The sequence below is a fragment of the Thamnophis sirtalis genome, unplaced genomic scaffold (assembly GCF_051295495.1).
Source record: "Thamnophis sirtalis isolate CommonGarterSnake01/CBP01778 unplaced genomic scaffold, rThaSir2_p1.2 scaffold_1, whole genome shotgun sequence".
In the NCBI taxonomy this organism is placed as follows: domain Eukaryota; kingdom Metazoa; phylum Chordata; class Lepidosauria; order Squamata; family Natricidae; genus Thamnophis; species Thamnophis sirtalis.
This window is the reverse complement of record NW_028261381.1, coordinates 162,696,970-162,713,886: the sequence shown is the minus strand read 5'-3', so window position 1 is coordinate 162,713,886 and position 16,917 is coordinate 162,696,970. Positions and strand designations below refer to the sequence as shown.

General features: G+C 43.3%; 1 protein-coding gene across 3 annotated transcripts in view; it reads right to left on the bottom strand.

Annotated features, from left to right (window-relative positions):
* Nucleotides 1-711: 711 nt before the first annotated feature.
* SSBP4 (single stranded DNA binding protein 4) overlaps nt 712-16,917 on the bottom strand; it is a 69,593-nt gene continuing 53,387 nt past the window's right edge. For 2 of the 3 annotated variants that reach the window (XM_087702232.1, XM_087702222.1), the window contains 12 exons: nt 15,889-15,948; nt 14,429-14,495; nt 13,889-13,959; nt 12,322-12,389; nt 12,126-12,171; nt 11,046-11,081; nt 10,804-10,849; nt 8,789-8,856; nt 8,035-8,113; nt 6,277-6,305; nt 5,259-5,366; nt 712-5,028 (listed from right to left, as the gene is read on the bottom strand). In XM_087702232.1, the coding sequence (XP_087558358.1) occupies nt 4,999-5,028; nt 5,259-5,366; nt 6,277-6,305; nt 8,035-8,113; nt 8,789-8,856; nt 10,804-10,849; nt 11,046-11,081; nt 12,126-12,171; nt 12,322-12,389; nt 13,889-13,959; nt 14,429-14,495; nt 15,889-15,948 (708 nt within the window). In that variant the 3' untranslated portion in view covers nt 712-4,998. The remainder of the gene's footprint in view (nt 5,029-5,258; nt 5,367-6,276; nt 6,306-8,034; nt 8,114-8,788; nt 8,857-10,803; nt 10,850-11,045; nt 11,082-12,125; nt 12,172-12,321; nt 12,390-13,888; nt 13,960-14,428; nt 14,496-15,888; nt 15,949-16,917) is intronic. The other variant, XM_087702226.1, reaches the window with a different exon arrangement.

Genomic DNA, 16,917 nt, shown 5'->3' with positions numbered 1-16,917 from the left:
TTGCTAGGACCTGACAGCAACTTGCTAGCACATTTTTTAAAAAGGAATCTTGATGTGGAACCAAGCTGATCTCAGGATGGCTAAATACAGCTTCAGTATTAAGAAATAGTGTCCCTTTGATGATTAGAACAGGAAGGAAGGAAGGGTTTCTTGGCTATCCAGGGGGATCTGGCTGGATCTTTGCTGCAGTAGAAAGAGATTGTATTCAATTTATTCTTGCTCTGCCCCTACCAATGCCTCTGTACTCCAACTGAAAACGAGTTGCTAGGATTCAAACAAGAAAAACATGTGATCTTCCTGTAGGAGGCTTGCTGCTGGCATCTGGCCGCCAGATGTTGGCTTAGTTGAATCTTGGATTTCATCTTAGCAGTGTAAGGGTTTTGTCCCCTGAGGGAAGATAATAGATTGTTCTGCTTGCTGAATGGGGAAAAACAAACCACTTGTAGACTTTTTTTTTCTTAAAAAAATCCAAATTACATTTATTGATGCAAGTTTTCTCATTGGAAACCTTAAAAATTCAATGACTTCCTCCAAAAATGGTATTTTATTTACACAGAATAACAATGAAAAAAAAAGCCCAAGCTGAATGCTGTAATTCCTTTGGATCTGGATTGAGGCAGGAAATTTGCTTTCTTTCCCGTTCTTTGAATTTGTGCAGAAGCTGACCCCCCAAACCCAGAAAAAAAGGAGCAGAGTCAAACATTTCTCCCCAATATTCTTTTTACAACCGCACAAAAGCTGTGAAACCCCAACACTTCAAAAGTGTTAAGATGTTATGAATATGAATTTGATTCATTTTTTTCCGGACGCAAATTAATTTGCTTCTGTTTCTACATGACTCGTAACTTTAAAACTATGATATTTTAGATATAAAATTTTGCTCTAGCTTTTTGCATATTGTTTTTCCTTGCCTACATTTTTGTTGTTTTCCTTTCAATTTGGGTGAAGAAAAAAAAAGCTATATTACAACATTTTGAGATGCAGAAATATCCCCTCCCAAACAATTTTGACTTGTTGAGACTTGTGAATTTGATAAGATACCGACTGAGGACGTTTATTCCCCGGCCCACAGATCTAGGTTAAGTTCAGAAGGAAGCTTTGTACCAAATGGGAATATACAATCCAAATCCTCAAATCTTTACATAGAAATCATTTGCTATTAAAAGAATCACACATATCCCAGAGTTTTGGGAGTGCTAACATGGTTTTGGAAGTTACAGAGTAACCAGGCAGAAATGAGAACATGATGCGAAGAGCCCTCCCCGCCTTCTTGCTAAAATTCCTAGGGAGGAAAGGATAGGATAACAAGAGCCTGTTTTTATATAAATTGTTGGGTGAGTGATAGATTTCTGCCTTTTTGCATTGCTACTATGGAATGTACCTGTTTCTCTTCAGGGTGGCATCAGAAACGGCACTGACATGAGTTCTTACGTTTCTGAAATGATGGTGGGTGGGAGAGTGAGTCAGTATCCTATTCCAGTTACGCTGGAGAAAGGACTTGCAAGCTGCATCCAAGGAGAGCTGGGAAGGATGCGATCAGCTAGAAATTGCTCTTACATTTATAGATTGTTTCTTTGTGCCCACCTAAATTCAGCTGCTGAAACCATAGGCTTGTGGGAAGAGGGGATCTTCCTGAAATAGTAATGGCCTCAGAGAGGTAAACCCATTCTAAATCTAGCTCTCTCATACTTGCATCTCTGTGGCCAGAGCTGTTCTCACATAAATGAAGCGAGCTTTGTGCCTGGGTTTTTTTTAAATTATAGTGTATAGCATTAGCCCATGTAAGAGGAACAAGGGCTGATGGGCTATAAAAAAAAGCAGATGGTGAAGAATGGCATTTGAAAGAGCTCATTTGGGGGGGGGGGAGGGAAATCCAGAACTAGCATTTTCTTTTCAGAAAACCTAGAACTAGCAGATCTAAAGCAGGGAATGCAGAATCTGCAACCACTCAACGCCCCTTTAAAAGCTGTCCCTTCCTTTTAATTTTTAATATGCCTGGAGAGGGTAGTTTATCAGGGACATGGAAAGCCTATGTATCGTCTTCAGTTCGTTTGAATCAAAGGTAAATTAAGCTTAAATAGCTTTTGTTCCCACGTTTGTAGGTGACCTCTTCCAGCACGTCTCTCAGATTTCAAATCTAATTCAAGATTATGCTGATTATTTCAGTGGATAATAACACAGGCATCCATGCCTAATCACAATACCAAAATATTTAGGAACATGAAAGACTAAAGGGCGAAGTTTGGGTCACGAGAGTACTGTACAACTACGTTCTTCATTTTCTCCCTTTGAATGCCTATGAATTGTAATGATCACTCATATCTAACCCAGCAAAACAGAATGACTCAGTTCTCTTTTGGCTGATCTCAAAGCCGAGATCTCAAATCCCAGTATTTTCTGGAAAAGTTAGGCCCTCGGGCATCTCAGCTTGCAGACTTGATGGGGATGATGACAATAATAAAGATGATGTCATTGTTCAGTCTGGTTCTGGATGCCACCACTTTTAAGAAACGAACTGGAATGAGTTCAAAGAAAGTAGGGGAAAGGTAGGCCCATTGGGCCAGGAACTGTAGGGACAACGGAGATGATCTTGAAGAAGACACAGAATAGCCCACAAAACAACCACAAATGCTGAAGCATGCATTAAGCCCAGGTAGGTGGGGAAGTATTAGAAAAAGATTCAGACTGGCTCCTCCTGGTATTGGAAGGATGGAAGGGAAAACATGGGCAGACTTGCAAAATCCTGTTAACTGTAGCCTGATCAGTAAAGTATAGTTTTAGTCTTCCTCTTTCTTGATCTTGCCTGCTGCTCATAGGCTTGATAGGAATTTTAGTCCTATGAGAAGAGACTGAAGGGAGTTGGGTGTGTTAAGCCTTCAGGGGAAAAAGCAAAGGAGGAAAGGGAAAATATGATGGCACTCTTCAAGTACCACTAAAAGTCAAGATCTCTGTAGCTTGAATGAATTTAAGACCCAAGAAGACAAACTGGTTACATGTTTGAGTAAACTTTCTGCTGGAAGAGTCCTCTGATAAATGAAGGAGAAAGTGGGCTCCCCTTGGCTTGAGCTCAAAAGCTATCCAGCTATGATGGTGGCAAATCACCCATGCTTGGGCTGAGATTGGTACAGCTGGTTCTTAGGAAAAAAGGTGAGTAGGTTAGGCCCGCTTAGCACATGGATGTGAGACCTTCAGGACATTCCAGAACTATAGACTAGACTGGGAAGTCAACCCTCCCAGATGGCAAAGGCCAATCACTTTCACATTGTTGCCACTTTCACAATATAAACCTCAAAAGGATAGCCCCGTTCAGTCTTTCTCAAGGGCCAATTCATCTCCATCTATCACGGAGGATACACAAAGGTTGTGTCCCTTTGATAACAGGTGTAAGAACAGGCCAAATGATTAAATCTCTTCCAAAGTAGTGTATTCACTGACACATCCTTGAGTCCATGACTTTCTTCACAGGTCTTAGCTTTCAGCTCCCACCACCCAAAGTTGCTGGCTATAGATGGCAGGAATTGTAATAGGAAGTATCTGAAAGCTGACAGATGGAGGACTGACTTTTGAAGAAACAGTCAAAGGTGTATTTTATATTCTTGTTAATGTTGGGAAGAGATGGAGGTGTAGCCTTTTTTTTAACAAGTCATTCACAGTGTTTCCCCTTTACCTTCTTAGCTGAAAGGGGTGGAAGACAGAACAGGGGAAATCTCTAATGTCCACCTCTGCCATAAAGTTCTCTTACAGCGCCAAGTTTCTTTTTCAGATACTGCTGGCAGAGGTGACAGAAAAGGCATGCCAGAGGTGTTCAAAACACCATATTTGAGAGAGAGAAATGAAAAAGGCTAAAAACATGATGCAGGGAAAAACACTAACTGCTATCCTAAATTTGTGTCTTTGCATAGCAACTAGTAGATCAGCTGGTGGCAGCATCTGGCTGACCTTGTCTAAGTTCGGAAGCTGTGCAGATTTTAATCTGGTTAATACCAGAATGGGAGACCACTAAGAAATCCCAAGGCTTTAGGAAGCTGAAAATACATCCCAGAAGAATGCAATGGCAAAATACTTCCATGCTATATTGCCAAGAAAACAACATGGAAATTTTTGTGAAGTCATCAGGAACCAAGCTCAAATTCACCTTGAGTTCAATATTAGGTATCTCTCCCCACACCCCTCCAAATAGCATCTGGTACTACACAGTCTCTGTCAACCGATATGGGCAGAATCAAGAATACTTCCACGGAAGTCTGTGCAATTAGGAAACAATTTTGCTATATATATATATTTTCTAGCCCAATGAAGATAGGCAGGAAACCAAAGACATGAGAGAAGAGTCTCCCCATTCCTCAAAAACTTTTGCATTGGCAGTCAAGTCCACACACCTCCAAATTAATTCAAACATCTCGTGGCAGCCAATTTTCACCCACCTCTTCCCCATTTACTTCCCAAGCTCACCAAAAGGGGCTTTTTGTGTCTCCCTCTAGCCCTCCCACTGAACTTCCAAAACTCCGGAAGAGTCTTAGCCATGTTTCCTGATGCACATGCTTTCCCCCCAACTAATACCACCAGGTTTTAAGAACAGAGACCAAAACGAAGCTTTCCAAACTGTTCCTGCTACAATGCAGAATTTAAAAGTCCAAAGACGCACAGTAGACGATAGTCCCAATGTCCAATGGATCATCATGAACCCCTCGGGGTAAAGGATGCTGCAGTCCAGCAGGGGAGGATGCATCTCCCTGCCTTTCGTAACTGTCCGCTTGTGCAGCATATCAAACCTTCGGCTGTCCCACTTGATTAAGTGACCATTCTCACGCCACTACAGTTTATTGAGTACCAGTTAAAGAGGGCAGGTGGTGACCTGGGCGGGGATCAAAAGTCCAGACTGGGGGCAGGGGAGCTGAGACTAGCAATCAAGGGAAGCTGTTATTAAATACAGGGGGATTAAGACCCCTGGGGGGGGGCATCAGTCTGGCTCTTCTGGGACTGGGCATCCGGGCCGGGTCACACGCTCATAGTCATGCTGGGCGAATACTGGGGAGACAGATGGGAGACACCACAGCATTAGAGGAAGGGTCCGTCACGGAGGGGGGGCACCGGCCCCCTCTTCACACCTCTGACAGCTGCTGCTTCCAGCATGAGATGGCACTGTTAGCTGTTGGCACTGACAGCCCAGTCCGACCCTGCCACAGGGTGCCCCGCCCCCCGCGTGCCCCCCGAGATCCCCGCCCCCTCCGCGGCCGCCGCTCCACGCAGGCCCTTACGCTCTCGCTTTGGAAGGGGTTTATGAAGCTGCTGCCCATCTCACTGCTGCTGTCGTCACGCGGGGTGCCCGGTGGGTTAGCTATGCTGGCCATGCTACCCGGGGAATTCTTGGGAATCAGAAATAAGAGAGAGAGAGAGAGAGAGGAAAAAAAAAAAGCAGGCAATTCACATCTGAGCCACGATTAGAACACATTCTCAGAGCTCTCGATAGCATCTTTCAAAAGGCATCGTGTGGAAAAGGTTGGCATTTTTTTCTTTTTAACAAGCCAGTTTAATTACAGGCAGTGCTCAATATACGAGCATAAGAGAGTCTGCCCAGGATGACTGAATGTCACAATGGTTGCAAAACAGGTTGATCACATGACCAAGCCAATTTTTCAACCTTTTCTTGGGAGGCAGTCAATAAACAAATCCTCGGTGGTTAAGTGGATCAATGGTTTTCTACGAGAGCAGTTTTTGTTAAAATTAGAAGCGGCAGTTTTGGGTCAAACTGTCATAAAATAGAGCCATGTGACACGAGGATGCTGCAAATGGCCATTTGCAACATTGCTAAGTGCCCAAAATTAAATCATGTTCAGGGAGATCCAACTACCAGAACTTCCAGAGTCACTCAAAGGATAATGGGTTGTCTCTAAATGTAATAAATAAATAAACTTTAAATTTGGATCCTAAGTCCCCCCTTTTTTTGGCTCGGTCGTAACTTCAAACAGTCGCTAAGTGAGTGGTTGTAAGTCAAGGACTACTTTTGATTCAGAATTGGCTCCAGAAAGACCCTTGTTCTCTCCCAAATACCAGTCCTTCAATGTTAGGCAAACTACTTACTGGGGAGGTCAACTGACTCTCTTTCTTCTGAAAGATAAAGATTCTACATTGAAAGAGACCCACCAAGTAGATCTCATGCTCCCCTTTGAAGCCATATCATCGCTCCTGATCCCCTTCTAATCCCTTGGCTCCCCCAGGGGCCTGTGGAAGTGCAGCTCACCCTCTGGAAGAGGACACCATGATGCAAACCCTTACCTTGGGCATCCCATCTATTTCACCTGGACCTGCAACGAGAAGGACAGCAGTTAAACCCGGCCCCTTAGGTGATGTCTACCAGGTTGGAAGACTTTTGTGGAAAGTACAGATTGATTGGCAGCCAAAGTCTTAGGAGCCTCCACTTAATCCAAAGAAATTCTTACCAATAAAAACGTTCTACCAATGGACTTTATAGAGCAGAGATGGATAACCTTTTTGTCACTGCATGCCGAAAGTGCGCATGCCCACACCCATAATGCAACGTGTGCCCCCCGTAGCCCGTTTTGGGCGTAGCAGGCCTCCCTGCAGCATCCTGGGACCAAAAACGGGGCGCGGAGGGGTGCACTGCGCCCCCAGTGCCCCACACGAGTGAATGACCCCCTCCCCCACATGCACCTCCCCCACATGCTCAGCAGAGACCTGAAAATCAGCTGGCCAGCAGGTGGCGTGTGTGCATGTGCGGTGGAGCTGAGCCAGGGTGACGACTTGCGTGCCCACAGAGAGGGTTCTGCATGCCACAGGACGCCATAATGGTTATAGGGCAGTGGTGGGTTGCAGACGGTATGGACGTACCAGAGCCAGCCCGGAGCACCGGATACCGTTCCGGTACAGTGCTCCGGAGGGCTGACCCGCCTGCCTGAGTTCTTTACCGGTCTTTTACGTCTTCTGTGCTTCCACGGCCACGCACACAGCACCTGTGCGATGCTCCGCTGACCAGCTGTAGTGTCGCGGAGGCTCGCAGAGGTGCTAAGATGCATGCGCGCACTGTAAACCCCACCACTGTTATAGGGGTGTAGAATATCAGCTGTCTTCACTATCAGCTTTTAAGAAAGCCTTATAAAATCTTTCCTCAAGGCCTCCTCTGAATGGGATGTTAATGTTCAGTTCTTGACTCTGGCTATATAGTCCCTTTCACACAATCATTTACTTCCACAAACCCCCAAGAATAACCTGATCCTCTGCAATCATGCCATTTCGCAGAGCTTTCACCGAAACAACTAAACTCTGTCAAAAAGTCAGCCTGTCTCAGGATGACTTTGAAGGAGGGAAGCTACTACTCCTGAATTCAGATGGCGGGTCCAACATATTTCTAGTCTTATCTAGAGCAGTTAACATTGTTATGTAAGTTTCATCTAAGAAACCAAGCTGTGCGCCATTCATTTAGTGCCATTGTTAGCTTTGAATGGTCGTTGAATGGAATGATTGTAGGTGAAGGACATCTGTATCTGATTTCAAGCTCAGGAATCTCAATTGTGTAACATCCCTGCTAGGTAACCAACAGATAAATGGACATATGTGTAGGAACACCAATTCCCTGATACTGCAGTACTGCAGCATGGAAGTTGTTCCTCATCTTTTTCTGCCAAAATAAAAGCTAGAGGATACTCAGAGTTAACGTTCTGGTGTCCCAATGTGCTCCTGCTCCAGTCAGAACCTAGCTGGTCTTGGCAGAACTCAAAAAGCTAAGCAAGCTTGGAGCTGGTTAGGATTTGGATAGACCATGAGAAGATTCCACATCTAAAGATTAGACTGGGAAGTTAAAAAAAAATCTTGGAGGAAACCAATGACAAAACATTTCTGAATAGACGTAAGTAATGTAAGAATTTTATGGATGTGCCTTAAAATCACCCGAAATCACACTCAATTGGACTTGTCCTCTTATAGCATGCAAGGGGACATTGAGAATGTATTGGATTCTATTTATTTATGGATGTTTTTATTGTCCATGGCCTGCCCTGCAGGAAGATCCATACTTACCTAAGGATCCATTCATATGATGGGGCTCCATGGCACTCATTCCAGCCATTGGACCTTCTGGACTTGGCCCCATGGAGAACTAAACATTATGCACAGAAAACGTGAAAAGAAGAGAAATACAGAAATAATAAGGGGAGATTCCAGGCAGAGAAGCATGACAGTTTTCTCCTTTATGTTTGCACGTATGTATGTATGTATGTATGTATGTATGTATGTATGTATGTGAGGTGGGTTGCTGCCCGTTCGGCCCGGATCGCCCGAACCAGTAGTAGCAGCGGCGGCACATACGCAGAAGTGTTGCACGCGCACGTGGGAGCACGCCCGAACCGGTAGTAAAAAAATTAGCAACCCACCTCTCGTATCCATGCATGTATGTATTTATTTATTTAGAAAATGTATATTTATTTATTTATTTATTTATTTATTTATTTATTTATTTATTTATTTATTTATTTATTTATTTATTTGTCTTGTATGCCGCCCACTCCCGGAGGACTCCGGGCGGCTCACAAAAGACAAGGGAAAGGGGGGAATGAGACAAAGACAACATATTAAAAACAAAACCAACATTCACAATTTCTGTGGATGTTTCTCAGCTCCCCCCAGCCTGCTGGAACAGCCAGGACTTGGTGGCTTTGCGGAAGGCCGGGAGGGTAGTAAGGATCCGGCTGCCCAACTCACTCATGGTGAAATAAGAAATTTGTCATAGAGTATCACCCAGCAAACAAGGAGTGAGCATGAAGAAGGCACTTACCCCAGGCCGGCTTGGTGGAGGGCCAACAGAGTTCATCATGTACATATTTTCACTAGAGTTGGTGGAGTCTGAAACAAGGACAGGACATTGCAAGAAAAAGTTACAAAGGTAATAGCAATAGCAATAGCAGATTTTTATATACCGCTTCATAGGCCTTTCAGGCCTCTCTAAGCGGTTTACAGAGAGTCAGCATATTGCCCCCAACAATCTGGGTCCTCATTTTACCCACCTCGGAAGGATGGAAGGCTGAGTCAACCCTGAGCCGGTGAGATTTGAACCGCTGACCTGCTGATCTAGCAGTCAGCTGAAGTGGCCTGCAGTACTGCACTCTACCCACTGCGCCACCACGGCTCAGGTGGCCTTCTTTTCATACAGTGAACATCTAGAAATCTCAAGGAAGTCCCATCAGCAGGACATGATGTTGGTTGGTACTCATAGATACACTGCCTCAAGTAAATGGAGGCTTCATCCTTAGGGTTTAAAATCTGGCTGATTGAGGTCAAAAGTCTGTCTAGTCCAGAGCTCCATTCCAAAATTTAGCCAGAAATGATGCCTCTTCAATTTATAATAGGTTAAACTATATTATGCATTGGAGGAGGGCCTTAGCTTGATATGTAGGTTAATCTGTAGATTGGTTATAGTCTTTCCCTTTCTTTCTTTCTTTCTTTCTTTCTTTCTTTCTTTCTTTCTTTCTTTCTTTCTTTCTTTCTTTCTTTCTTTCTTTCTTTCTTTCCTTCCTTCCTTCCTTCCTTCCTTCCTTCCTTTAAATAACTCAAGGTGGCAAACATATCTAATACACCTCCTATTTTCCTCACAACCACCTTGTAAGGTGGATTGGACTGAGAGACTGTGACTGGTCTCACAGGGTCTGGATTTCTATCCTGGTGCTTTAACCACTAGACACTAAGACAGCATAAGCAAAGCAATGGGTGGGCACTGGAGAGTGTAGGCAGATGGGCTGGGATCCTGGGTAAATAGGGAGAGGCTCAGCCAATCTCATTGTACACATGTTGTACTCTGACAATAAAGGTTTGGATTTGAATAGGGGTGACTGCAGGTGAATGCACCCTACTGTATGGAATGTGGAGGGGAGGTACCATGGGCAGAGAGGCAGGGGATGCTAGATGGATATCTGGAGTCCCATACTCCACAGGGGAGTTCTCGGGAGAATAAGCAATGGGACCTACTTATAAAATAAACCTGTGAGCAAGCCTGCCAGCTTTCCCCTTGATTTTGCTTGTGGGAAGCTAGCAAGGAAGGTTGCAAATGTTGATGATGCAATTGTGGCTCATTACGACATTATAACGATGCCTGGATTGTGATCACATGATTGCGAACATCTTGGGGAAATGATCGTAAGTTCCCCTCATTCACAGCCGTTCCAATTTTGAACATTCGCTGAATGAGTGGTTGTAAATCAAGTACTACCTGTATTGCCTTGTTTCCCTTTTTTTTGTTATTCTTTTTTTTTCCTCTCTCTGTTCTTATTCAATAAATAAAGCAAAAGAAAAAGTTGCCTAGCGACTATACCAGTGTTTCTCAACCTTGCCGACTTTAAGTTCTGTGGACTTCAACTCCCAGAATTCCCCAGCCAGCTGTGCTGGCTGGGGGATTCTGGGAGTTGAAGTCCACAGGACTTAAAGTCGCCAAGGTTGAGAAACACTGGACTATACATATTGAAACTCAAACATTTGAAAGACACCAGGATGATAGGGGAAGACTTTTCTGAGGCATTGGGACAGGAAAGTGGGGCATTCAGAAATAAATTCCTTCCAAAATAGAATCTAGGATACTTACAAGGATCCAATTCAAGTCGGGATCAAAGGTTTATTCTTCCAAGCTTTCGGGCTTATGCTGGAACTCATCACCACAGAACTTCTTTCTCTGATGATGAACTCCAGCACGAGCCCAAAATCTTGGAAGAATAAACCTTTGGTCTCGCTGACTGACTCAGATTGGATCCTCCAACATTATCCCGGGACATGTATATTTACCTTCATTCGCAGGATACTTACCTCCAGGGCTTGGCATGAGAGGGGTACCAGGGGGGCCTCCACCTCCCTGTGAGGAGAGAGAGAGAGAGAAATAATGTTGATGATCCTGGGGTTTGCCTTGTGAAGGAGTCATTCTCATCAACATTATCAACTATGTCTTGCAAGCAGATTTATTAGATCCATCTGCCCTGTATCAAAACTGGAGTTCAAAATTTGCTTAGGAAGTCCACCCCACATCTTTTCACACCTCTTCAGCCACTTACCCCATAGCTGCCAGGAGAAGAGGAGGAATAGGATACCTAAAGGAGATAGAAAGGAGAAGGAGGAAATCACTGGCTGGGGACCAGATTGATTTATTTAGTGCAGGGGTAGTCAACCTTTTTATACCTACCGCCCACTTTTGTATCTCTGTAAGTAGTAAAATTTTCTAACCGCCCACCAGTTCCACAGCAACAGTGATTTATAAAGTAGGGAAATAACTTTATAAAATAGCAGAGTTACAGCAAACCCCTATCGCCCACCATGAAAGCTGGAACGTCCACTAGTGGGCGGTAGGGACCAGGTTGATTACCACTGATTTAGCGTATGGCATATCATACAGGGACTAGCAATATAGATTAACATTTCATCTAGATTAAATGTAAAGGTTCCCCACGCACATATGTGCTAGTCATTCCCAACTCTAGGGGGCGGTGCTCATGTCTGTTTCAAAGCTGTAGAGCCAGCACTGTCCAAAGACATCTCTGTGGTCATGTGGCCTGCATGACTAAACGCCAAAGGGGCAAGGAACGCTGTTACCTTCCCACCAAAGATGGTCCCTATTTTTCTACTTGCATTTTTACATGCTTTCGAACTGCTAGGTTGGCAGAAACTAGGACAAGTAACGGGAGCTCAGTCCGTTACACGGCACTAGGTATTCGAACCGCTGAACTGCCGACCTTTCTGATTGACAAGCTCAGCATCTTAGCCACTGAGCCACCCTTAATCTAGAGTAGTAGAACACAATAAAACATAAATGTCATAAAGGTCTTATCTGGGAAGCAGAATATATCAGGCATTGGCTGCATTTGGCAGACCTGCTTAACCTGGTTGCCTAATTAACCCATTTGGGGAGACTCTGCATAATTTCCTGAATTACAAAGTAGATAAACTGGTTGGGTGTGTACCACAAACCAAGACACAAAAACTCTGACCAAACATAAACGACGTGTTGTGTTAATTGCAGCCACAAAGTTTTTCGCCTGCTCGGTGAAGTCTGTTGTGTGAATGCAGCCACTGTGACTTTCTGAATTGTAGATACAACTTTTATTTAAATAAATAAAAAATAAATAAAGCAGACATACCGAGTTTGAGTTTATGTTTGGCCAGGATCCTCGAACACCCGGAGCTCTGCGGAGAAAAATGTACAAGGCTGACCTCTCAAACATTTGGAAGAGTTCCTGGGAAGGGATGATGATGTTCCTGTTCTGTTGAAAAGACACACTCTCCCTTATTTCCTTTGGCTACCCCTTCCCAAGAGAAATTAATGCGGACACTTACATGTTCATTGTGGGCATACCAGGGCATACCAGGGACCCTGGAGGAGGTCTTATGCCACCACCATAATTCTGGATGAAGAAAAAGCAGGAAGGGATTAGGGGAAGGAAGAGAAACCAAGCAAATCTATTTGATTCCCATCCCAGTCATTCCTCACCTATAGCACCAATTCCACCCAACGGGATTTATCTATTTAGTACAGAGGTCAGGAACTTTCTATTATTACCATTATGGCTACCACTGATAAGAAACACCACATCACTATTAAGGGCAAAGGTATTTTGTTCCTCTAGTTCAAACAATACTAGCTGTCAACTAGATATAAAGGTAGTCCTTGATTTATGACCACAACTGGGACCAGAATTTCCATTACTAAGAAAGATGGGTTGTTAAGCGAGTGGCCTCTGATTTTTTTTGCTGTAATTCTTTAAGCAAAACACTGCCGTTGTTAAGTGAGCCAGGCAGCTGTTAAGTGAATCTGGCTTCCCTTATTGACTTTGCTAGTTGGAAGCCAGCTGGGAAGGTTGCAAATGGCGATCATATGACAGATGGAACACTGCAATTGCTGTAAATACGTGCCAACTGCCATGTGAATTTTGATCACGGGGACGCTGCGATGGTGAGTGTGAGGATTGGTTGTTGTAACCTTGAATGGTTGCTAAATGAATGGTTGTTAAGTCCTTGTATTTTGACTACTGTTTCACATGGATTTTTACGAACCCGCTTTCACGTTTTCTTCATATTTTATACTACTTAATCCACCGCCTTGAAGTCTGTTCACTTACTGTGAGTCACCATGCAAATTTTCATAGGAAGCAACATACAGGTTTAATATAAATAAATAAAAGCCGAAATGGGAGATTAGAAATATTTAATACTAGTTTCATTTTTTATTTACCGTATTTACCATATTTTTCAGAGTATAAGACCCGCCAAGATTTTTAAGAAAAAAGTTTTTGAATTCTGCAAACCTTATGAAAACAGGCCCATTTTTTGTCAAAAAAGGGCATGCATAGCCCTTAGGAGGCTTGTAGAGTGCTCCTGGGGACTGCAGGGAGGGGGGACAAAAACGAGCAAAAAACGGCCTGTTTTTCACTCATTTTTGCCCTCCCCAGGAGCACTCTGGAAGCCTCCTAAAGGCTATGCACGGTTGCAAAGGGGGGGGTGGGGTTTCGGGAGGCCAAAAATGCTGTATTCAGTGTATAAGACGCACCCAGATTTTCACCCTCTATTTTGAGGGGAAAAGGTGAGCCTTATACTCTGAAAAATACGGCATACACTTTAAGCAAGCCAGGAGTCCAGGGTTTTATAAGGCGCCCACCAGATTCACTATTGAACTTTTCTTTATTCTAACTGAATGAAAACAAAGTGCATCAGTTTTAAGGAATATGCAAATTAAACTGTGAGCTTCAAGCAGTTGGAAAAACCCCTGAGCTTCTAGACCATCTTTTGCATTCATTATGCATGTGCACACACACACACACACACACACACAAACCCCATCACAATCTCAAATCAAATAATAGTTCCAAATCCACTAACTTGTCTCAAAAATCTATTGAGAGCTCACCTGTGGAGCCATTCCTGTCATACCCCGTGGTGGGGTCATGCGCTGCATCGGGCCCATGTTAGGATGCCCTACTGGTGGCAAAAGGAGTGGGAAAAGAGGGGAGAATTGGGGAGATCAAACATATTTAAGATGCAACTGTAGAATCAAAGTATGTGTCTGAAGCCTCAAAGAAGAAGCAATAATCAAAAACAAATCTGCACATTCAAGCAGTTAAACGAAGCAAAAAGAACAAGTTCAGAAGTTCACAGCATTTGCATTAGCTTTACCATACTGAGCTGAAAGAAACATAGGCAAAGATGTGAAAAATCCAGAAACATTTCAGAAGTGCTTTGCTTTTTTAAAAAAAATGCAAATAATTTCTTAATAAGATACTTTTGACATTTGTTGACTTATTTATGAGATACATATTTATCTCATTTATTTATGAAATGGATGGATATAGATTCTAAAGAGACCCACCATTAATCTCATTTTCCTGCTTGCACCATAGTCTCCTGTTACTCTGATTATCCACTCATCCCATTGTAACTCACCGCTCACCTTGTGATCGGATTGCCGGATCCATTGCACTGGACATCAGAGGTTGGCCAGACACACCCATAGATGGCTGTAGTGGGGGGAAAAAATCCATGTCTTTTTAATCAGGTAAATTATGATGCTTATTCACCAAAGAAAGAAAGGGAAATATATCTAGAGACGAACTAGGCATAGTAAACCAGTACATATACCTTGGCCAATGCATCTCAGGGGAGGGTGATACAATAAAGGAAATTGAATGGTTTGTTAAATGTGGTTGGCAGGCATTTGGCCCACTAGGCATAATTTTCAAGAACAAGCTCCTGCTAAGCCTAGAAAAGTGTGTGCACTTGTTCTAACACGTGACCCGTCAAAACCGCGGTCCACAAAAGCGCGCTCGACGAAAGCGCGCATTTGACGTCATCACAGCACGACGGAAAAAATTAAAAATTGAAATAAAAATAAAATTAAAGCAAGCCGATTCACATAAAGGTAAGGGTTAGGGTTAGGGTTAGGTTTAGGTTTAGGGTTAGGTTAAGGGTTAGGGTTAGGTTTAGAGCGTTAGGGTTACATTTAGCGTTAAGTTAACGGTTAGGTTTAGGGTTAGATTTAGGGTTAGGCTACGGGTTAGGTTTAGGGTTAGGTTTGGGGGGGTTAGGGTAAGGTTTTCGCTTTATTTTTACATTTATCGATCACAGCGCGATGTTTTCGTCGCGCTGTGATGACGTCACGTACGCGCTTTCGTCGAGCGCGCTTTTGTCTACCGCGGTTTTGTGGTGGAACCGTTCTAACATATGCCAGTGAAACAGGGACACTAACCTCACAATTGATACAAAAGCTATGAGTGACACAAAGAGCCATGGGAAAGATACATGCTCGGCATCACAAGACAAGATAGAAGGACCTGCATATGGATTAGGGAACAAACAAAAGTATACGATATCATCAAGAGAGTACAAGAACGGAAATGGAAATGGGCTGGTCACACAGCAAGAAGAACAAATGGCAGGTGGACCAAGGGGTCTAAACCCACTTTTCTAACATCCCCTGTCAAAAATTTAAAATGTGGTCTAATTTTTCATTGGTTATAGTATACCATTGATTAGGAAGGATTATCCAGAAAAGAATTTGCAGAAAACAAAATTCCATTTATTAAGGCTACTTAGCTTAGGGTTAATTCATAAGATGCTTTGGGGGCATTGCTATGCCATATCACAGATGGGCAGTCAGAGGAAGTATGAGGTGGAAAGTAGAGGTAATGAATGCTGGATGTTAGGAGGTCTTGGAAATTAAATCACTTTTGGAGGAAAGAGGAAATGAAGATAATCTAATGGAAATGATCAATTTGGCCATTTGCTAACTGCTATCAGTAAGTAATGGGAAAGTTATACAAATGCTAGAGAATATGACAGGATACCAGATCTGGATTTTTGTAGGTGAAAAGGGAGAGCTGAATTACCAAAGTAATCCACGGAAGAACTTACCTGGCTTGGCATTCGAACGGAAGGACGGAGCCCACCAGGGAAACGCGAAGGCATGAATGGCTGCAGATGAATAAAAGAGGGGTGAATGGCTCCAAAACATAGTAAATTGCAGAGGGACTCACACATGTCTATGCTTTGGGAAAGGTCAACCCCAAACAATGCAAACTGAATTGGGTATCTTCATAAGAATCAGTAAAATGGCACCAAGCAAGTTAATGAGATACAGCACATCCTAAGCTTCTTATCACTAAATCTAACGACTGATTAGCTGTCCCCAGGCTTCCAAATGCTTTCCCAGATAATCTGGAAATGCCAAAGTTCTGGACATTTTCAGTAAATAATTAAGTTCTTCTCAATTTCAACTGGATTTTTGTTAGAAAATTTTTTCTTGCCCTCCATATATAGCGGAACCATTTCCAGGAATCTCAACCTGTACCATGAGGGATGCTGGGAGTTGTAGTTCAGTAACACTGGGAAGGTCACACGTTGACCACTGTTTCCTGAAAAGATGTGCACACTGAGGACTAAGAGATGGAACTATTAATGGCTGATACCCATTTTAGCTTTCTAATATCATGAACATGGGTTAAACCTGCCTTCAGATACCTGCAATAATTCCCTCTGTGCACTCATGGGTTATCTAGAACTTGGCTTGAATATAATTTATTGCAGTCACAGTGATCTAAATGAGACAAATGGCAACTTGGCAAAAGACTGGCAGCCACCTTTTTCTCTGGTTCACCTATTACAAGTCCCTCTGTAGTGCTGTTGGTTCCCTGCCATCCCAATTCCTGCCTTGCTAAGTTCAACATGACAACTCAAAACAGGGGTGAAATTCTACCAGTTCGGACCGGTTGCCTGAACCGGTAATAAAAATGCTACTGGTTCGCCCGAACCAGTAGTAAAAAAAATGAAACCGGTTCGCACGAACCGTTTTTTCTGACAATCAGCTGTGACGCATGATTTATATTAGCTAGAAAGCAGGGTTTCATCACGTCCATTTTTGATGCTCTGCGCATGTGCAGGAGG